The following is a 22,882-nucleotide window of genomic DNA, read 5'->3' as shown; positions in this document are numbered from 1 at the left end:
TTTTCTTTTTTTTTTTTTTTTTCCTTTTTATCGGTACTGGGAATTGAACTCACGACTGCCTGCTTACAAGGCAGGTGTTTATGCCACTGAGCTAAATCCCCAGCTCCTGGGTTATATTTTTCTCTTGAACTTCTGTGTTTCCCCAACTTCAAATGCAGGTATAAAGACAACAGTAACATAGTGTGCTAAGGCATCCAGCTAATTTGCTTCTCAAAATCAGTTTTAAAGTCAGTATCACTCTGCCCCATTCTCTTTTGTTGCTGGGATTCAAGGAATCACATTTGGCTTAGACCTTTATATATTAACCACCTACCAGACTAACTATTTATACATAGGATGACCAAAAATTGCACATTTATAATTATTATAAGACATTATAACAGGAAATACAAATGTAATACGTTTAACAACTTTGTTAAACACAAGAACCAACTGGATAAGATGGCACCTGCTCAAAGGACAATCAAGGTAGCAAGTACATAATGAAATGTACTGCGAGACTGATACTCATGATAAATCATTAAGTGGTAAAATGAGAAATGAACAAACATTGAAATGTAACTTTTAGTATTAAATAATTTCGATATGGGTAGTTAAGCTAGAAGTACTAAGACACTGGTCTACATCTGCAGAACTTTCACATATATTTTCAGATCAGGCCTCACTAAGTAGAATAAGGTGAAATCAACTTTTTTTTCCTTCCACTTTTGTCTCCTGAGATGCTGGAATTACAAACATGCATTAGTGGGGCTAGCAAGACTTTTTATAGTAAAATAATGGGAAAATAAATGTGCTCCAAGTGTCCTATAGTTTCATATTCTATTATTAGCTGAAACAGCAATGCACACCACCCATCTTCCTGGTGATATAAATAAGCAGATACATGATGCAGGGAAGCTGGCCACATGTTGTATGATGCAAAGAATGCAGTATAGTATAGTACAGTACAGTATAGTATATTCCATAAATGACATCAGATGTTTCAGATATAAAATACATAATTTTAGATGATATTACAGAACATGTGGCAATTTATGTGTTTAAGCATAATTAAATCTAGGGCAATCTATGCTCACTTTGTTATGGGTGTTGAATTAGTTGTTTACTTATATTTTCATGATACCAATGGTTTTATTTTTTATTAAGTTTATTAGTACAATTTAGGTATACATAATGACCACATTCATCATAGAGAAGTTGTAACTGAATGTCATATCTTGATTCTTTATTCCCCATTTGCTTTTGCTCCCTTTAAACCACTTTCCTTTCCTTATTTACAAAGATTTGTTTCCATTTTATCCTTTTCTAAATTCTTTTCCCTTCATTTCTTTCCTCCTCCCCTCCATACACCCACTTCATATTTGAACAAATAAAATTAATCTGATTCTTTCACACTGGGGCAAGCTTCAGCTAACACACTGGGGCTGTTGCTACCAGATAGAAACAAAATTTACAAATTTCAGCAGTGAGTACACAAGGTTCTGTGATTTTTCTTGTTAGTATGCTTCCTTTCTTTGTTTTTTCCTTTCAGACTGGATCTTGTTCTGTAATCCAGGCTTGGCTATAACTCACTATAGCACCCAGTCTGACCTCAAACTCAAGGCAATCCTTTTTTTTTTTTTTTTTTTTTTTTTTTAATCGGTACCGGGGATCGAACTCACGACTGCCTGCTTGCAAGGCAGGTGCTTATGCCGCTGAGCTAAACCTCCAGCCCCTAAGGCAATCCTCTTGACACAGCCTCGTGAGTGCTGGGAATGCTGAGGTGTGCCACCATATCTGGCAGTGCTAGTAAGTTTTTAGAAGCATTTTTAATTTCATTGATAGGTATTGAATTATTTTTTATATCTTCTAGATTCAGCTTTTATAACTGAAATGTATCTAGGAATATGTCCATTTGGTCTTTTTTTTCCTTCTTCAAAAATATTCTTCAAAACATTTTGTAGAACTGCTTTGATGATCATGAATTTCTTCATTCATTCTTTGTTATGGAAGTATCTTATTTCTTCACTGATAGTCTTTTTGTTTCAAGACTTGGAATACTTCATTCCAAGCACTCCTTAATTGCTTGTGTTGCATATTCTGCTGTCATTCTGATGGCCCTTGCTTTGTTAGTGATTCTTTCTTTGCTCTTACAATTTTTAATATTTGTGTCCTTATACTGAATTTCTAGAGTCTTGATTTTCATATGATTTCACATAATTTACTTTGGTTATGATTTGTGTATCAAATTTCTTTCCATGTTTAGGAAGTTCTCTTTAACTTCTGTAAACAGGTTTGTAATAAAGTACATGCTATCTCTTGCTTTCTCATTGGCTCCAATCAATGTTACGTTCTTGCAGCTGTTGGACTGATTTTTCATGGTCCCTTGCTATATTTAAGATATTTTCATAGCAACTAACTGCAATCCTGTATTCTAGATCTGATATTCTGTCCCAACCTTTGTTCAGCTTACTGACTAGATTTCAGTGGAGTTTTGTATCTTTGGGACATCTCTACGGATTTTTGGCACAGATTCCATTTCTTTTCTGTTTAGTATTCATGATTTCCATCATTTTGTTAAGCTCCTCTGTTTTTACGTGTCTACTCTAGATTTATTGTCATTAATTTTGATCATGAATTTTTTACCCCAGTGGTTATTTTATTTTGTCTTTTTGCTCTTTATCGGTACCGGGGATCGAACTCATGACTGCCTGCTTACAAGGCAGGTGCTTATGCCGCGGAGCTAAATCCCCAGCCCCTAGTAGTTATTTTTTCTAAAGCCTCATTCTTTTGTGCTTTTTCTTCTGCTACCATCCTTTCAGAAAATTTAGGTGAGCGGTTTCATATTTCCCCTATTCTACTGTCTCTTGGACTTGCACTGGGTGGACTGGAGTTCTGGGTTGCATTTTGCTTCTCCATTTTGTCATTTTATATTTTAAAAAAATTTTTTTAAGTTGAGTGTTCATAAATTTCTTTACATAGGAAGCTTTATTATTATCATTGAGGCTTCCCTAGGAAATGCTAGTTCTCCTGAAATGTCTTCAAAAGGAGGTGAGTTTCATTTTGTGTCTGTTCCAAGAGCCCACCATCCCAATTTATTAAGGACTATGGCAATGGCTATGGCCCAGAAAATATAATGTTCTCACACAAAGAAGAAATGGTTACAACAGATATGACAGCCCTGCTAAAGTAAAACTATTACAAATAAGACTAGCATCAAGCACAGCCTAGAAACTGACTATTAAACTATTTATTTGGTACCTTTAACCATATAAGCAATATCTAGTTATATAAAATATCCAATATAAGTTAGGACAATGTCTGCAAAGTATCCTTAGTAAAATGATTTTGTGCTGTAGTGGCAAAATTTAAAAGAGGTGAGACAAAACAGAAAGGTAAATAAAGACGAATACAGTAGAAGTAAGGCTCAAGGACAAAAGATGATCTTGTAATCTTTTGTCTCTGGCCTGGAGAAGAGGGCAGAGACAAAGTGAAGAGAGCAAAAGATTACTAAAGTGACCCAGAAAGACTAGAGACAATGTACACATAAAGTAAACATAAAATCAGACTGATACCTTACAGGAATTAGATTTTCCTTCATGCCATTACCTAGTTCAGCTTCTTAGGTAAAAGCAGCAATGACTACGAAAGATAAAATGGCATCACAGGATCAGGGAATATAATAAAGGCATTTGCCTTGTTCATTTAATGACAAACCCTATCCCCAAGACTACTCCATGGGTGAAAAAAATTCCTTTCAAAGTGGTATTACTGATACAGCAGAAACTGGAGTTTTGACCAGACTCACTTAAGAACCACCTGGATTATGACTGCAATTTTAGGTTAAATTTACAATTGAAGTCTTGTGTTAAGACCAAAATTTGTCACTGTTAACAAAGACTTGGCATGCTAGGAGACAGTAAGTATACATAAGTATGAGTCTGAACCCCAATTCCTGATACTTGTCTTTCTTTCCAAACAATAACTACCTTCCATTTCATCCCTTCTTCCTTCAAAACAAACGTAAATTTCAGTGGTGATCACTGTGAAATTTGTTTCTGGCTAACCAGTGAATAACCTATGAGAATTACTAGTGTTTCTGGTAAATTACACACAGTATACAACCCTGTTTTCATCATGAACAGGAGTAGCCTGGGAGGTTTGGAACCAATTATGGGTATTTTCATGATTTCTTATGGGAAAAGTGGCCTTGACTTAAAAACAAACTGACTTAAAACCAGTCTTTGTGAATGTATTACTTTGTTCAAAAAAGTTTACTATAATTGATGACATCATTTATAATTTGTGGAGACATTACTATAATTCATGATATCCTTTTGGAGATAATATGTTCCTGTTGATGTATGATCAAAATATCACAGCAGTGTAATTTATTTTTTGTACATGTAGTGGGAAAATTTACATCAAATCAAAAGTCATTACAATATAAACATGAAAAGCAAAATGTGGATAATAAGAAAATATAAAAATATATGTAAATCGTAATATTGACTCCAGTAGAAAAAAAAATGCAACGTCATATACATGAAATAATATACAATGATATTAGGATACAACCAGTAATCTTGTAATCATATGAATATAGCATACTAATCAATAAGTTATGTGAAAACATCTCAACTTTGGTCAAAAGCACATGCTCAGAAGACTAAAAATATGTATTTTTATATAAAATGCAGCATCAAACTCAAAAACATGTTACACAGAATAGGGGACATTAAGTTTTAAATGACCTACACCTCCCAATGTTAAAGCTAAAATGATAACCAGGTATACACTGTATGTGAAAACAAAAAGTACTTTTCAGTTCATTGCATTGAGTTGAAAGGCACCATGCATTAAGTATAGTGACATTAAAAAATACATTATGTCAACTTGATGTTTTTATATTAAACACTACAAACACAGCATCTAGATGTATATGAATAATTTATTGAAAACTACACAATGTGTGTACTTTAGGATACCTGCACCTGGGTTTCATACATTCCAAAACATTTATAAAGAGATACTATCATCCAATTTTTATATTAATTATTTGTAAGCTCCAATACATGAAAATTTACACAGGAGTTTCAAAATAAGCATATCTCTCCAGTGGGACTTCTTTCATTTGTTTAGCAGTGTGTAGTTGGATATGGGATATATGTCACATATTTTGAAAGGTCTGCCACAGTTTACATGCATAGGATCTCTTACTTTTCTCTTGTTGCTGGGACAAAATACCTGACACCCAAAATCAAAGAAAGATTTATTTAGTGTACAATTTATGGAGGTTTCAGTCCATAATCAGATGACTTCAAAGCATGGTGGCATGGCAGAGGCAACACTGTAAATGGCAGAAGACAGCAAACACAGCAAGAGCCAAACTATGTGAAGAGCAAGCCACTTTTCCTCCCTTGTATTTTAAGTAGACTACATCCCATTGGGCTGGTGTAGCATTCACACTGCCTCAGTATCCTCTTCTTGCAGACTCAGGATGTTTAAAACGTGAGTTCCCTGGCTTCATGCAGAGCTGTTTAAACTTCTAAACTTCTCAAGCTGACAGTGTATCAATCATTATCTAGTGTTTCTCCCCAGTGTGAATTCTTTAAGTTTTACATGTCCTGAAAGATTTCCCACGTTGCTTAGTTTCTCCTCAATTGGAATTCTTCCATGTTTCTGACAATACAAACCTGTTGTGAAATCTTTCACATACTGCTTACATACATGAGGTTTCTCTATGCAGTGTGAATTCTTTCATGGCTTTGCAAATGAGCATTTCTGCTGAAAGCTTTCCCACACTGTTTACACACATAAGGTTTTTCCCCAGTGTGAAGACCTTCATGTCTTTTACATTGATTAAATCTTCTGAAAGCTTTCCCACAATGCTTACATGCATAGGGCTTTTCCTCACTGTGAATTCTTTCATGTATTTTACAATCACTGCATGTTCTGAAAGCTTTTCCACATTGCTTACACACATAGGGTCTCTCCCCAGTGTGAATTCTTTCATGTATCTGACAATATCCACGTGTGCTGAAAGCTTTCCCACATTGCTTACACACATAGGGCTTTTCCCCAGTGTGAGTTCTTTCATGTATTTTACAGTGATTGTGTGTGCTGAAAGCTTTCCCACATTGCTTACACACATAGGGCTTTTCCCCAGTGTGAGTTCTTTCATGTATTTTACAGTGAGTGTAAGTCCTAAAACCTTTCCCACATTGCTTACACACATAGGGTTTCTCCCCATTATGAAGTTTTTCATGTCTTTTACAATCAGGATTTGTGCTGAAAGTTTTCCCACATTGCTTACACACATATGGTTTATCCTGGTTGTGAGTCCTTTCGTGTTTCTGACAATATCCATGTGTGCTGAAAGCTTTTCCACATTGCTTACACACATAGGGTCTCTCACCAGAGTGAAGTCTTTCATGTCTTTGACAATATCCACGTGTGCTGAAAGCTTTCCCACATTGCTTACACATATACAACTTACCTAGATTGTGAGTCCTTTGATGTCTTTGACAATAGCCATGTGTGCTGAAAGCTTTCCCACATTGCGTACATACATAGGGTTTCTCCCCAGCATGAATTCTTTCATGACTCTGACAATATTCACTTGTGCTGAAAGCTTTGCCACATAGCTTACATACATAAGGTTTCTCTCCAGTGTGAATTTTTTCATGTCTTAGACAATTAACATGTCTGCTGAAAGCTTTTCCACATTGCTTGCATAAATAAGGCTTCTCTCCAGTGTGAACTCTTTCATGTATTTTAAGTTTACTAAATGTGCCGGAAGCTTTCCCACACTGCTTACACACATAAGGTTTTTCCTCAGAGTGAACTTTTTCATGTATTTTACATTCACTCCATGTGCTGAAACCTTTCCCACATTGCTTACAAACACAACGTTCCCCCCAACAGTGATTTTTTTCCCAGTTTTGATCATCACTGGGTGTGCCAGAAGCTTTCAAAATTTTATTACATAGGAAGTCATCTCTAAAATGAGCTCTTTCACTAAGATCACAGTAGGACTTCCTATGCTGATCATATTTGTAAGGTTTCTCTCCAGCCTTTGTGCTTGCATGCTTCTGATGGGACTGGGAATCACAGCAGTTTCTTCCATGTTGAATACACTTATGAGACTTCTTTTCATATGTCAAACATTTACATGCCTCTGATGCAATGTAAGCTACAATGGGCACATTTAGTGACAAATGCCCATTCAGAGGTGTTTTATAAGCAAGGCTTTCAGTTGCTGCTAAATCAGCTTGTTTCATGTCCTCTTTAGTATCTGGATTCCAAAGAAATGTTTCTTCATATTGATTCCAAACTTTATATTGACAGCATTTCTCTACATCTTCACTGCTGTTAAGAAAGTCACGATAAAAAGATTCTCCATATTAAAAATTTAACAGAACAAGCTGTTTTAATGCCTAAGAAATTTTGAAAAAGTATTAACTGAGTACCTTGGAGAATACCTTCTAAATAGCCGTTGCATAAGAGTGGTATTCATTAGGTAATATTTATGTTGCTCTATTTTGCAAAACAGAACATATAGCTTTATTTTGGGCAATTAGCATATATTATGTATCACATATTTATCATTTTCCCCTATCACTCTCCTCTTTTTCTCCTCACACTTTGTCTTTCCCATCTCCAAAAGTTAGCCTTCCCTTTATCTGTCACCTTTACTAATTTATAATGTTGGCTTCCATACAAGAGAAACTATTGGGAGCTGTTGAACCTGGAAATTGAGCACACATGCAAGGCTGTAGTATGACCATCCCAGTAAAATAGAGCACCCAGGACAAGCCACATGAAGAAGCTGCTTCAGCCCAGAGAACACCTAGCCTCAAAAAAACCTGAACAGTAGGTTGCTAGGACAACAGGGTGTCATGTGACATTAAGTTGCTAAAAGGTATAAATGCCTCTGCAGTGAGGGGCCAGTACTTTTCCTCTCATCAGGAGGATAAGATCTCCACTTGGCCCCAGCTTTGCTTCTTCTTTATTTTTCATCCTCTCATGGTCCTTGGTCCTTCGACCCCAAGAGCCTTAAAAGCCACATGCTTCATGGTATATGGCCTCAGAACATGAACATGTTAGGAGTCTGAGGGTGAGGGGACACTTCTCATGTGCATGCAACTAGGGGGAGAAGTGCATTGGTGTAAGTCTATAATCATCACTGGAGTGTATTGATATTGGCTTCATAGGTGTAAATTGTGGGGCATTCAAAGAATCCCTTATTCTCTAGGTCCAGTTATAAATGGGCCTGTGGGAAAAAAAATAAATAAATAAACTCAACATCTTTAGGGCTGGGGATTTAGCTCAGCAGCATAAGCGCCTGCCTGGCAAGTGCGAGGTCGTGAGTTCGATCCCCAATACTGCCAAAATAAATAAATAAGAGAAACCTTTTGAGAGGGGAGGTATATTGATTTAATTGGTAGTATAATTATGTAACAACTGTTAAAGAATTGGAAATGTATCTGGAACTTTTTGTTGTGTGCTTGATTCTAGTATTTACTTTTCTTTTGTGGATTATGATTAGGAAATACCTTTCTGATTGTGGGCTTGTTGGGATGGCCAAAAGGAAATTGGCTTGCAGCTATATATGTTTTTTGGTTTTTTTTTGTCTTTTTCCTTTTTATTGGTACCGGGGATCGAACTCATGACTGCCTGCTTGCAAGGCAGGCGCTTATGCCACTAAGCTAAATCCCCAGCCCCAAGTCTTTTTTTTTTTTTTTTTATCGGTACCAGGGATCGAACTCACGACCGCCTGCTTGTAAGGCAGGTGCTTATGCCGGTGAGCTAAATCCCCAGCCCTGTAGCTATATTTTAAAACCAAATCCTAAGCAGGGAAGAGATGACAGAGTAACAGAAACTCCAATAAAGTTTAATAAGCTTTGTAACCTTGCTCAGATAGAGAGAGAGACTTTATTAAAAGGTTATTGCCATAGTATAAATTACTGGACATTATTGTGGCAGGAGACCAAAGTGATGACCAGTTCCTCCTCCTTCCCCTTCAGTCCTGATTACAACTTCCTCTTTCCCTTTCCATGTACATGAACAGAATTCCAATCAGTTCCTCGTGTGTCACCCAAGCACCACTTTCAGTCAGGTCACATACACCCAGTCCTCTCTGTTTCTATCAGAGGAGACTGACCAACCCCCTAAGTGGTACACTTCTCTTTGCGCCCTCAATAAAGGTCACTTTTTCTTTCTTTTTGCTTCTTTATTGTGCTGAAAAACCCTAACTGTTGTAACTCTTCCTCACAGCAGGAGAGTTATGCTGCAAATTCTATTTTACAACACCTGATATTTTTAATTGAGCCACAAGCAGCTATCCCTACCTCTTCAGCTCAGAGAAATTTTGCAATGTCACAGGTTAAAACGTCTGCCTCTCAGGGAGGAGAGTGGTTTTTCTGTCTCCCTTGCATTTGGTGCTAAAAGAAGTCAGATGGGTGGGGGAATACATAGAGGGTTTCCAGCATATCTACTCTTACTAAACTTCTAATCCTCAATAGTTGGAGACAAATTATAATCACTCAAGTCATTAGTTCACAGACCTAAAGGAAGAAAAAAAACAAAGCTACTTGTTTTTGTTACAAAGGGAGGGAGCATTTTGCCAAAAATTGTGCTTCTGCATCTGTGGGGACAACATAGCCACAACTGTCCCTTCAACAAAACCTTGAACTGTCTGTACAAAGTGTAGACAATGATATCATTGGGTCACTCGATGTAAATTCAAAACTGATGCACAAAGCGTACCTGTTCCAGAAAATCCTCTAGTGGGGCCTACCTCCACAGGGGTGCTTTCTCAATTCCTTCCCAGCCCATTTGCCTTGGGTTTTATACAACTTCTAAGATGACAGATTACAGCCCCAAATGATTGAAAAGAAATAGCTAAAACATGTTTAAGTCCAGGAAATTATTTGTTGTGGAAAAAATGTTTTTCAAATTATGTACAGATGGGGCCTTTCACAGTGCTGCTCAAAATTTAGCCCATACAAAAGATATGTTAATTGGAGAGGAAACTACAGGCAGTCCACTTGTTTTAGATGCAAATATTTGATCAACTTAGAATTGTACCCACAAGGGCATGGAAGGAACATCCTTGTTCAGGGAAAACCTCCAGTGATTTAATTTCTCAGTCAGCAGGGTCCAAATAAACCATTTCAGGCCAAATGGTAAGAGGTACTGAGAACTTCACTGTGCTGGCCTGACCTGGCCTGGCTTGGTGAAGCAGGACCAGTACCACAGGATTTGCAGCCCTGCCTCCTGTGTGCTTGTTGAGGCAAATTATAATGTACAAACACATTTATGAGGCAGCAAACTTACAGATATTTCATGATCAATTAGTTGTTTCTAAGTTGCTATTTTGCTGTTTCTGGTGAGTTCAACTGACCTTGACAGTGTCTACAGCCCAGCTGCCTACTTCTGATGAGCACTGAGTCTGAGTAATTCCCTATACCTTAAGGCATCCTGGGCTAATTCAAAGGCCCCTTCCTATAATGTTCCTATTATAAGTAATACCCTTAACTGTGCTCATTCTGTAAGGGTCCTTTCCTCTTGTTCCAGTGTTCTATTGTTTCAAGACCAGCCTGCTTGTTAATATATGACTCAATGCATGTAACCAATTATGTAATTTTTTATACCTCTCATTTCTCAACTCTATATGAACTAAACTTTTCCTAAATTCAGTGCTTTTGCTTTTGAGGAATTATCCCCACAACATCTGCTGGTGTGAAAATCCAATAGTCCACCCATGTAAAGATTAAATGCTGCCTTCTTTTTTTTTTTTTTTTTGGTCTTTTTCCTTTTTATCGATACCGGGGATTGAACTCATGACTGCCTGCTCGCAAGGCAGGCGCTTATGCCACTGAGCTAAATCCCCAGCCCCAAATGCTGCCTTTTTATCTCCTTGGTGCTAAGTCCTCTCTTCAGTTTAGTTTGGTTTGGTTTGGCTTGGTTTGGGAATTTTCTCAAACCAAGGAGGAACAGACTCCACTGGGGCTTAACAAGCCTTTCAATGGCCAGCCCACCGGTGATGCCTCCAGAGCACTCAGCCTAGGGCAAGGTAGAACATGGCTCTGGAAAGGTGGGTTAGAGCTGTGGCACACCCAAGCTACCTCTGTCTTTTCCCATCACCTGTGCCTGAGCTTTATGCATCAGAAGTTTACTAGGCACTGGCACTGCCTTCACTAAGGTCTCTAACAATAGCTGAGCCTTCAGGTCAGAGCAGGAGCACAACTGCCCAACATCTGGGGTACACTAGGGGCAACAGTGGCCATGACAGTGGTCATGCGTGTGCCCCATAGCAGCCTGGAATCTTCCCATGCACATCAGCCAGCAATGCCCATCCACTCCAGGCAGGGAGAAAGAAGCCACAGCCTGAGGTAGAAATCACAAATGGCAAAGGAGAGGCCAAAGTGCCTAAATACATAATGCAGTTTTTTTTCCTTTGTATCATACCACAAAAAGTCCTTATAATCCTCAGGTTTAAAAATAATTAAATGGGCTCACAATTTAAATTTCAAAAAACAAAAGGGGGAGTTCACCTATACAATTTCACTTGGCAGTATATACCATTTAAAAATTTTTAAAAATCTGATAATGATGGAAATACTATAGTAGAAAGATAATGCAATCAAACAAAGGCTAAACTGAGTCTGTTGAAAAGATCTTCATAACTGACAATTATTGGCTACTCTGTTATCTACTGTAATGGATTAATGAACTACAAAGGTTTAAAATGTGGGATTTCTCCTAACAGCTCCTCCAGCTTCAGTGGACCCCATACTGTGCAACAACAAAACAAAAGATTTGGATATGTTGGGAGCCACTGAAGCTGGAAATTGACCACACATGCAAAGCTAGAGCATGACCATCCCAAGAAAAAAAGAGTGCCTGGGACAAGCCACAAAAAGAAGCTGCTTCAGCCCAGGGAACACCTACCCAAGACAATCTGAAGAGTGGGCTGCTAGGACAATAGGGTGTCATGTGACATTTAGTTGCCAAACGGTATAAATGCCCCTGCAGTGAGGGGCTAGTACCTTTCCTCCCATCAGGAGGATAAGGGCTCCACCCCAGATTTGCCTCTTCTTTATTTTCTCATCCTCTCATGATCCTTGTCCTGTACCCCAAAAATTTCAAGAACTACACAGGTTGCAGCAAGAAATCATGTAATATTTCACATTTTTTGCCTGAACTTTCTCACTTAACTTTGTATGGGAGAAAGATACATCTATTTCTTTTGACTAACGACCTGATATTACCCACCTTTTTGGTTGAAGGTATAGGACATTTTCTTTTCAGTGCTGGGAATTAAACAAAGGTCTTAGCATAAAATCTCCAGTATTTTTATTTCATAGTTTGAGAGATTCTCATTGATGAATGAGTTCTGCAGGCTGAGCTTCAACTTGTCATCCTGCAGAATCTGCTTCCCAGAGTGCTGGGTTTATCAAAGTACAGTAATACACTAAGCCTATCAACAATTTCCTTCATCCATGGATGTATAAGCTGATTACAGGACTAAAATCTTATAAATTGACCTGCTTTGTGTATGGGTATTGTGTATCTGTACAATATGATTTTTAACAGGAGAGGTATGCCTGGACAAATGCAACTGCTATTTTTCCTTTTTAAGGTATCTGTGTGCTCATTCTCATACTGGTGGTACTTAACATTTCACTAGCAATGTTGGAGGATGCCTTCTAAAATGTTAAATGTTGAATCTGGACAATGGCTTAAAATCACCTGCTAAAACAAGAGAATTCACTTGCAGATTGAATACTGCTTCAAGTTTAGGAATGTTTAGATAACTGAAAGTGCTCTATTCACATCTATACATGAACAGGTATCCTATAGAATATCTGTTAATAGGGTGCCTGTAAAAATTCAAAAACTATTCTTGTGATACAGCCCTACATACAAAATCTAAATGAAATTTCATACATGCTCATGTTCAATTATAACATTATAAAAACTCAAGCTGTATGCAGACTCAATCTTTGGAGAATGTTTGTGACATTAATTTGAACCTGGCCTCATGTCTTGATTATCATGTTTCTTCTTCCCCCACTGAAATATGAGGAACATTCTAATTCCTTGTGTGTGCAAATTACCTTAGATATCTCCAGTAATCTTGGTATGCTCCTTCAACTTCCTGGTCATCAGAGGTCCTTCCTGAATTATAGACACAGAAATAGAAGAATTAGGGTCAGGGATTTAGCTCAGTGGCGTAAGTGAGATCATGCGTTGGATCCCCAGCACCAGATCATGTGTGAGATCATGCGTTCGATCCCCAGTACCAGAGAAAGAAAAAAAGAAAGAGAGAGAGAGAGAGAGAGAGAGAGAGAAAGAAAGGAAGAATTATAACAAAAAATTAACACATTCAAATCAGATTCATAATATAATGGAACCAGTACTGAGATGGTCTTCAAAGTACTGTCATATTTTTTAATGAAACAGCATTGATGAGCAAAAACATATTCTCTGATTTATTCTCTGATTGTAAAAATGAGAAAGAAATGTCATCCTTACCTATAGTTACCATGTTCCTAAAAGTTTCCCCCATCACATCTCTGTAGAGCTTCTTCTGGGATGAATTCAGCAAAGCCCACTCCTCACTGGTGAAGTTCACAGCCACATCCTCAAAGGTCACTGCCTCCTAAATGACCATACATATATTTCTCAAAGGAAGGTTGAGATTCACAACTTGGGATATCTCAATACCTGTTATAAAAATTTCAATTGAGAGCCAGGTGTGATGGTGCATATCTGGAATCACAGTCCTCAGGAGTCTGAGGCAGGATGATTGCTCTGAGTTCAAAACCAGCGTGGGCTCTACGATGAGGCCTGAACTACATACTGACACCTTTACTGGATAAAACTGAACAGAACAAAACCGCTGAATGGAGGCTGAATCTTTCAAATATTAATTCTATGTCTTGGTCATCAATTTCAGGTGTATGTACATTTTTTTCAGAAAGCCATTCTACATTGCCACTCATTGTCAATGCAACAGCAGAATAGGAGCAATGGATCTTTTCCTGGGTCACTGCCAGGATATCTGCATACTGCATCTAAACCAGAGCTCATAGAGGAAGCATACAAGACACAGGCACAAAACACAGGGAAATGAATACCTAATGAATGGCTCTGATAGATCATGAATTGTCTTTAACTCATTATATATGGCATTCTTATTATTTATGGCATTTATATCCTTGCTTCTTCACTTGCAGTCAAACAGCATTTAGAATTTGATTTCAAATAAAAACCATAATTGAATATCAAATATAGTATATGAGTAATTAAAATGTTATTAGAAAAAGTTTGATTGGAACAAGTTTATAAAGAATGAATACAGTCAAACAATGTAAATGTCAGGTTATTTCCCTACTTGTTATTATCCTCTCAGCCTGAGTTACAACTTTGCAGACCTGGGGCTGGTAGTCTAGGCCACTGTTCAGAGGATAACAATATGAGATATAGTAACAATTGTGATTTCTTACTGTCCTATCACTGTTTTGTTTTGTTTTGTTTCGTTTTACTATTTTGTTTTACTCCCTATTAAATAGAAAAGGATGAAAACAGACAATGTTAAATTATCTTACATCTCAGTGTCACCAAGTGACCACTTTGCACTCAGGTGTCACAAATTCTAGAGAGATATGAATTCTAGAAGATACTAATCCTGGCTGCCTCAACAGTGGAGAAGAGGTTTGATCTGTCATTCTGCACCTAAGTCCAATTGATTTTGACTTGAACTTGAGGCTTGTCTGGCTCACATTTTAAAAGTTCCAGTATCAGATGTGGGATGTGTGCTACAGAGCTGGTCTGGTAACTACCATAGAGGAACAGCCCATGATTGGCTCAGATGAGAAGGTGCAGGAATCTGCATAGTCAGACTTGATGGCCCAACGAGAAAAATGGCCATATGTTTGGCAAACATGCAGCCTGTCATGAGAATGCACTGCCATGCTAGCGGGGCATGTTACAAAAGTACATTGTCATAGTCCGTAGAAGGAAAGGCATCATAGTTCAGAAGTGCGCTTTTCACAGCAGAATGCATGTTTTGAGTCACAGAGGAGACAGTCAGGTCAGAAGGCACTGCTTGGATCACATGAGACATGGCTAGCTTAAGTCTATAGGTTCAGATGACACTTTTTTTCTCTTCTGCTCCAGTTCTCTGTCTCTTATACACTGGCCCAAACATTCCTTTCTATGAGCACTGAGTCAGTGCTTGGCACTTCTAGCTTCATTCCAAATCTTAGCTATCTCTGAAATTGACAGTAAAGGATATTATCTCTGAGTTTTGTCAAACTGGCCTTTCTGATTTTCTGTGTTTTTGTATCTTTTACTATTTGGAACTGTTTGCTTAAAAATGCCTTGCAGGTTTCAAAGGTGAGAAGTGCATAATGATTCCAACACGTTATCACCATACATGGGAGAGAGCTATTCAAACTCTTTGTCATAGGAGTCATTCACTAGTCTAAGTCGCGAGAGCAACTGGTACCAAAGTGGACTATTTTTACAATGAGTAAAATATTCTTGGGAATCAATCAGCAGACTTCTAAAATTAAAAACAATTCCAACTTCTCTTTTTTATCATTTCTAAATAACCACTGTTAAGAAGAAGTCTCATAACTTTTCCATGTTTTCTGACATCTGCCCTTGTGCCCCATGTAATCCAGGCAGTGCCAGGGCTAATGTCTCTACTTGGGGCAGCAGGAAAACAGAGCTGCAGGCAAAAATGGGTGTGGGTCAGTGTTGCACCAGAAGGTCAGCACCTGGACATGGGCAGCACAGATTCAACTCTTGTGGGAAAAGAGAAGGGGAAACTGGGGTGCCATCCACCCATCTATTTTTCATGGAACCCTCCAACAGAGGGGATGGGCAGCAATTCTGAGGCCCATCCGGTCTCCCACCCTGTGAGGACAAGTATGTTGAGTCTACAAAATTGCCTGGTACTATGATTACATTGTCTTCAAAAGGGACACAAATGAAAGGAGTGTAGAGCATTAAATATTGTTACTAAAATGCAAAAAAAAAATCATTCACACATTTCTACATTCTGGGTTAGCTGGAATGATACAGAAAGCATTCACCTTTTCTAAGTGACAAAAGAGCTAGAACATTTAAAATCCACAGTACTTCCAGAGTAAACCATCCATGTTTCCAAATTAGAAAAATGAAGTAAATTGACAAAATTATAAATTACTGGGACAGAAAACCAGGAGCACAAGAGTAGACAAGATTAAAGTACCTTGATGTACAAGAATGAGAGAAGCTTGAGAGATCAAATCCCTTTGGATCAATTTATAAGAGCTAAAAATTTGTCAGTTTTATCACACAAAACAGGTTTTCACAGTAAGTTTCACAAAAAAAGAAATTCTTTATAATTTTTCTGAGAATCTAGTGGGAAAAAGCAAAGCATTTTTGAAAATTCTGCTTTTCCAGTAAGTATTGACTAGAAAAGAAACACTTCTTCAAAGTCTGAAAACGGAACATTTCTACACAGAAACGCTTTGCAAGAACTATTCAATTTAAGGCACACTAATCTTCCTCCCCAAACAGTGAAAAAGGAGGATGTGATTTTGACTTTCAGCTCATGAGACTCATCAACTGTTCAATCCTGATCAATCAGCAACAACAAACACCCCAGAGGAAGACAAAAATATGACTCTGAAAGGAATACAGTGAACAAAGCAAACAAGATCTGAAAATGAGCAATGAAAGATTTCATAAACAAAATAAGGCAATGGCCTTAATTATACAACGTGGTGGAGGCAAACTAAGAAAAAATCTAAAAGCAAAAAAACCCTATTTATATAATGTCATTAGATTTACACATTACCAAAATACAAAAGTTAAATGAGTGCAGAGACGAATAAAAAAATGTTTTGCCCCAAGACTCTACTATACAATTGAGAAGTTATAGTCAAACTGACATCAACAAATTGCTAGATTCTTATTAGCACTGATTTGAAATGAGTAACAATGCAGTTTAGGGAATCTGTGGAAAGAGGCAGGGAAATCATCTCGGTTACTTTTACTTTTCGCTTGTTGCTGGGACAAAATACCTGACACCCAAAATGAAGGAAAGAAAGCTTTATTTACCTTACAGTTTTTGGAGGTTTCAGTGCATTATTAGCTGGCTGCAAGGCAGAGTGGCATAGCACTGGGGCAACACTTCACTGCAGCTGCCAGAGCAAAAGGGGAAAAACAAGCCTCTTCTCCTCCCTTCTATCATACACAGGTCACCCCCCACCCCACAGCTCAGGGCAGATGTAGCACTCACAGTATCTCCTTGCCCTCCTTTGCAAAGGATGAGGATGTTTACAAAGTAAAAGCCCTAGGTCCCTGCTGAGTCTTTCATTAAACTTCTAGAGGTCTCAAGTTGACACAATGTATCAACCATAACAGAACTGTAAGGGCTTCTATGAAGTTCCTGTCAAATGGACCAAAAAGTCTTCGCTAGGCAGAGCAAACAGGAAAAGAAACAGAAAACTGATGAGCAGGCTGGCTCCATTTAGCCAGCCAGGGCACCAATTAAAGTTAGTACACTTCTCTATCTCCACTTAAGTACAAAAGAGGCATCATGGGGGGAAGGGGCTGTATTAGAGAAAACTCAGTATATAAAATATGTACTCTCCCATGCATGTACACACACAGATGCATATATACATGTAGATCTCATTCTTCTCTCACCATGTAACTGCACTAAAATGTACATGTATCCCTTTGGCTCATCGCTAAGTCAGCCTTGCATGGAAGGCTCTGCTATAAATTTGAGATGACACAGGGACTACACAAAGTGGGAAATGTGGGGGACCTGTCATACACAAGGTTCCAAGGAACTTCGAGGAACCTAGAGTTTCTCTCCAGCTCCCATGAGATGTGGAGGGCATAAAAGAGGAGCAGCCAATGCAGAAAGCCCCTATCATGCCTGAGTTCCAATGGTAGTGCAAACCATGTTCCTCAGGCACACCTGTGCCGTTTAAGTGTTGCTTTTATCCTCCTTTACTCTTAGTTTGGCCCAAGTTAGCTCAACACAGCTGATTTCTTCCATACTCATTCACACTGTACTTTTCAAAAATACTTTTGGGCACCACTATTGGCTTGTCTCATTCAAATCACTGTTTGAGGCACAAAGGAACAGGAACACTTGACTGGTGAACTATTTCTAAAGGAACTGCTTATAAGTCTCCAACCCGGCCTGACTCTCCCAGCCCACAGCCTGTTGGCCAGCAACAGCACTCCTGTCTATAGGGAACTCAGCTCAGCACTCAAAGCTGCCATCAGCTAGCACAGGAAAGGAGACAAATAGGAAGAGAAACTCTGCCAAGTCCCGGAGATATTGGGAGACATCCAAGAACTTACAATTTACATTAGAAGGACTCTGCCCACTGAGATGCAAGATTGCCAGAAAACTGTAACCATACACGTCCATTGGAACATTCCCACCTAATGTTCCCTGTCTTCTCTCCATCCCTATAAAAGGAACACGTATCTCTCTGTTTGCAGCAGAAGTTCTTATCACACTTTCTGTCTGAACCCAGGCACAATAAATTTCATTGCTATGCTGCATTCACACAAGCCTACTGGTCTCTGCTACTTACATATGTTACACTGCCCAATTACAAAAGGGGCTAAGAACGAAGGCCCTCAGGTGGCAGCTCTGGGCTCCCTACCTTACTCCAACAAAGCAATTGTCTATTTCCTCATATTTCTCTCATCTTTCAAATAAAGTATTTTCTTTTCTCTTCTTCTGAATCTGTTTCTCTAATTCTTTATTGATGTAAGTTTATGAATTCAGGATTAATAAAATTTAACCTTACAAGATGAAACAATAGGATAGAAAGTACTTATGAATTTCGTAAATTGTAAGACTGTCCCTGAAACAATAGGATGTTCAAAGTGGTTTTAGATTAGTTATAAATAGATACAGTTAACCCTGGAAAATTAGAAAACATTGGGGCACAATCCTACCAAATTTCTTAGCAGACAACATAAAACAGAGCGATATAAAATGCACAACTGAAATGAAGAGGTAGAAATAATAAAATGATAACAGTATTAGAAACAGAAGAAATAAAAGTGTGGAAAAAAGTTAAGCACTATAAAGTTTCTAATACCTTTACAAAAATTGATTTCCATGCACAGTTTCTATTTGGGGCTTTTCCTCTACTGCAGTGCTCCATTAAAGCCTACCCTAGAGAGCATTTCAGTATTTAAACAACATCTACCATTAGGTCAAGCTATAAAGCTATGAATTCAGAGAAGATGACATCAGATCCCTTTCCACTCATAAGACACATCACATATACAAGTGCATGGAAATGCTCCAATTTCTGGCCTTTCTCAGTGAGAAGCTAACAGGCTGACCCTTCTGGCAGTTATCTTTAGCAGGTACACTTCCCCTGCCCTTGCTAATACTTTAACATCTCCCCCATTTTTCTGTGAATTTTAAAACTCTGGCGGTCCTCACTTCAATAATCTTAATTGTGAGTACGGGTGTCACCTAAACAATTCAGTAGGGAGTATGCATATCTTTTACATCACCCTCTATGGAATTCAGGAGTTCACCAAGTGTTTGGAAAGATACATCGCCACACTTCTCTGATTTCTCAGGACTCTGTCAACATCTATGAGTTTGGAAATGTAGGACCTCGCTACAAACATAAAAAAGCAGATGTTTGAAAAAAAGGCGTCTTGGCTGTGAGACCTCGCATCACAAACATTTATTTATAAGCTTCATCTCCTCCAGAACTGCTGCTGGCAGAGATCCAGCTCCACACAGCTGCATCCAGTCTAAACTACATGTCAGTCAGGGTCTCCCAAACCCCTTCCGCTCTCTAGAATGGTGGAGATGCGAGGGCTGCAGGTTTCTCAACACAGTATTATGGGCGAGTGGGGGACAAGGTACTTGAAACCCAGAACTAGCCTTGCCCCAGCAAGTGGCAAAACGGACAGAGGAGGTCTCATTGCCAGTGCAGAAGGACCTCAGAAGGGTCTGAGGCTAAGCCTCAAGCTCGAGCCATTATAGCTGGTAGAGACCACTAGTAACCGGATCTCACCCTAATGCCACCCCATCTTAGAGATCCCGTCCCACAACGTCACCATTACGTGGCTTGAGGGTCTCTCCGGGTCTTTCCTAAGCAGGCCGTAGCCAGTAGAAACAACAGGAGACGGTCTAGTAAGCATTCTGTTCCGGAAAACGCGCTCAGAACACACACATCCACGCCATGACACCGGAAGAACCCTCCGAATTTGGCGCGCCTGATTGGACAGTTCATACAGCCCGCCCCTTCATCGGCTGATTGGGTCCCTGTCTATCGCCCTTCCTCTGAGCCATAAATAAATATAGAAACAAATCCCTGCCTGTTAATGTGGATCCCAAATGAATGACTTTCACAGGGACTTCTGGACCAGGCTGTCTTGTAAAATATGGAACTCACCTTGCCTGAGGGCTTTTCACTTGTATTCCTGCTTTCCTCAAGGACCCACTGGACTTTTCCTGAAAATGGAACACAAATGTGTTCAGACAGCCCTAGGGTCAATATTCAAGGAAAGAATCAATGCCCTGATGTCAGAAAACATCCTGAGTCAGGCCAGGCCAGGGCATCATGGAACAGAGGGAGAAGAGGCTATTTGTCAGGTTACTATTTTGGAATGAGGCAGCAGGTTTCATTGTAAAGATTTTAACAGTAGCTGTCCCCATCTATTCATTTCCAGCCAAGAAAGTGAATATATGCCCCCTAAAAAGAGCACAATTATTGTGTAAATGAAGAAATTAAAATTAATCAATGATAATCTGTAAAAGACAAAAGAGGAAAGATGCGAAAACATTTCCACTCCCTCAGGGAGCTTGGTATACATATCCAGAGCAACAAACAAGCAAACAAACCAAAACAATGGAAGTCAGCATATTGACAAGCATGATGTCAGAATGATTGCTGAGATGGAGCCCCACTGCTCATCCACCTATTTAATTGTGATGAGGCAGGGACCATGAAATACTTCAAACTCTAAGCTTATCATACTCTGTAGCTAACTTCTTATAGACTGAAACTGCCTCTTCAGGACTTCAATATTCCTAGAAAGAAAACATTGCTTAGGAACTATATGATACACTTGTTAACATCATGTTTTTATTGAGAGATATGTAGGGTATTAGTAAAGTACATTTCTAGGTGTGCCTGGTGGATTCATGCGAGTTTGACCTGATTGATCACATCTGGTTCATTGCTCTTTCTTCTAAGGTTCCTTCCCTACACTCTGGCTCCTTGAACTGGTCAAGTTACTTTTTCTTCTTCATTTCTATTTGCCAACGAAATAGAATATTGGAAACAATCAAATCCAGACTAAAATCTCTAAAACAATGAGACTAAATACAGGTATTTTTCTTAAGTTCTTTTTTTAAAATTTTATTTAAAAGGAAAAAGAGAAAAAACAAAACAAAACAAAGCGGTGTAAGGGTACAAGTAATACAGAACTACAAAAAAAAAAAAAAGTAAGAAATCACCAGTTAATAGATTGCACATTATCGTCTTAGAGATAGTTGCTCAAGTCACAATATCAAAGCATACAAAGTGAACATTCAGAGAGACTGCAAACAGTTGTGTTCAATGATCCAACCAAAAACATTAATATGGTCAGCTATTTAACACCCCTAAACACACTTGCAATTGTATCCTTTAGAGCACTTTTTTTTTCCTCTCTTTTTTACAACAAAATTTACACATTTTGGGTTTTATTGCTCCTTAGTTCTTATTACTTTTTTTTGGAATAGAATAAAGTCAAATATGGCAAAACAAAGCTGTCAGTCAAAACCAAGGATAGACATAGTACGTGATGTAAGAACAGAGTACAAGGTTATCAACAATGGTTACCATAATGTCTCTTGTTTCCTTTAAACGAATTGTCTATCTCATTAGGTATTATAAAGTTCTTAAGTTCTATATGTCAGTTATTTTGCTCCTGTAACTAAACAAGTAAAAAAATAAATCCCTAATGCAATTCAGTTATGTGTGGCTCATAAATAAACTTCCAAATGCCTCAGTTCATTCTCCAAATAATTACGTGATTGAGGTTTTACAATGACTGTACTTCACACTTTTTTTTTAATGTGTGTACCTTGTTCAGCCTGACTCCAGAAACTCCTTGCCTATCAAAACCACATATTTCCTCTACAAATCATTCTCATCCACGCAGGCAAAACTTCAAGGCAAACAAGTATCTGGCCATTATTCATGCTCGAATCAAACTGACTGCAATAGACACGAGCACCTGTGTTGCATAATATTTTTCAAGTGGATAGAGGCCTCCCTTATTACCTGAAATTTTCACTTGTAAATGTTGACTTAAAAGAATCCCAAAAAGGATAGCCACAACAGTGTTAAGAAATGTATGACAATGCTTTCTGGAAAGTCAGTATAATGTCCTTGACTATATTGTCACAAGTTAATATAACAATGGTATCATTGTGCAATTTAGGTTACTCAGTGACCCATATTGTGTTATGGTAGCAGAAACAGACAAAGACAAAAAACTAAGGCTAATAAATTTGACAGTTTTTATGCAAAAAAAACCTTAAAAATATGAGAGAAGATTTAGAACTTGGTGATATGGCTAAAAGAATTTGGAGGTGCAGGCTAGACAAGGCCTGGATTTTTGTGATCAGAGCACTACAAAGCAGGTAGTACCATTTCCAATAACTTGAGTCAAATATTTGACTTCCATCTCTTAAAGTAACTAATGGCTTATTTGGATAATAGTTGATCAGAGCTTTCAGTTGATGACCATCTAGTTGCAAGGCTGAAATATGAAAACTACAGGGTGTGGTAGAGAAAAATTGTCCATTCCAGAAAACTGGGAAGCGGAAACAGCACCA

At 38.4% G+C, this 22,882-nt stretch overlaps 1 protein-coding gene across 2 annotated transcripts; it reads right to left on the bottom strand.

The window, feature by feature from the left end:
- Positions 1–4,912: 4,912 nt before the first annotated feature.
- On the bottom strand, positions 4,913–20,246 carry LOC134472440 (zinc finger protein 791-like). Of its 2 annotated transcripts, none has more exons than XM_063233827.1 (4): positions 20,110–20,246; positions 13,525–13,651; positions 13,107–13,167; positions 4,913–7,350 (listed from the first exon to the last, which is right to left on the bottom strand). In XM_063233827.1, the coding sequence occupies exons 1-4, from the start codon at positions 20,191–20,193 to the stop codon at positions 5,721–5,723; spliced, it is 1,902 nt and encodes a 633-aa protein (XP_063089897.1). In that variant the 5' UTR covers positions 20,194–20,246; the 3' UTR covers positions 4,913–5,720. The 2 variants fall into 2 exon arrangements, with proteins under 2 accessions (XP_063089897.1, XP_063089898.1); XM_063233828.1 differs by having other exon boundaries at positions 20,116–20,246.
- Positions 20,247–22,882: the final 2,636 nt, after the last annotated feature.

Source organism: Cavia porcellus, unplaced genomic scaffold, assembly GCF_034190915.1.
Source record: "Cavia porcellus strain 051 isolate PalLab524CR breed Dunkin Hartley unplaced genomic scaffold, mCavPor4.1 scaffold_23, whole genome shotgun sequence".
NCBI lineage: Eukaryota > Metazoa > Chordata > Mammalia > Rodentia > Caviidae > Cavia > Cavia porcellus.
This window is presented reverse-complemented; position numbering and strand designations above follow the sequence as displayed.

What these genes read in the sequence shown, in the direction of transcription:
- LOC134472440 (XM_063233827.1), bottom strand. Translation starts at nt 20,193, where the DNA reads ATGCTTACTAGACCGTCTCCTGTTGTTTCTACTGGCTACGGCCTGCTT. An exon ending in GACCCTCAAGCCACGTAATG is followed by an intron (nt 13,652 to 20,109) that starts GTGACGTTGTGG and finishes ATGGTCATTTAG; the next exon opens with GAGGCAGTGACCTTTGAGGA. An exon ending in TAGGAACATGGTAACTATAG is followed by an intron (nt 13,168 to 13,524) that starts GTAAGGATGACA and finishes TCTATAATTCAG; the next exon opens with GAAGGACCTCTGATGACCAG.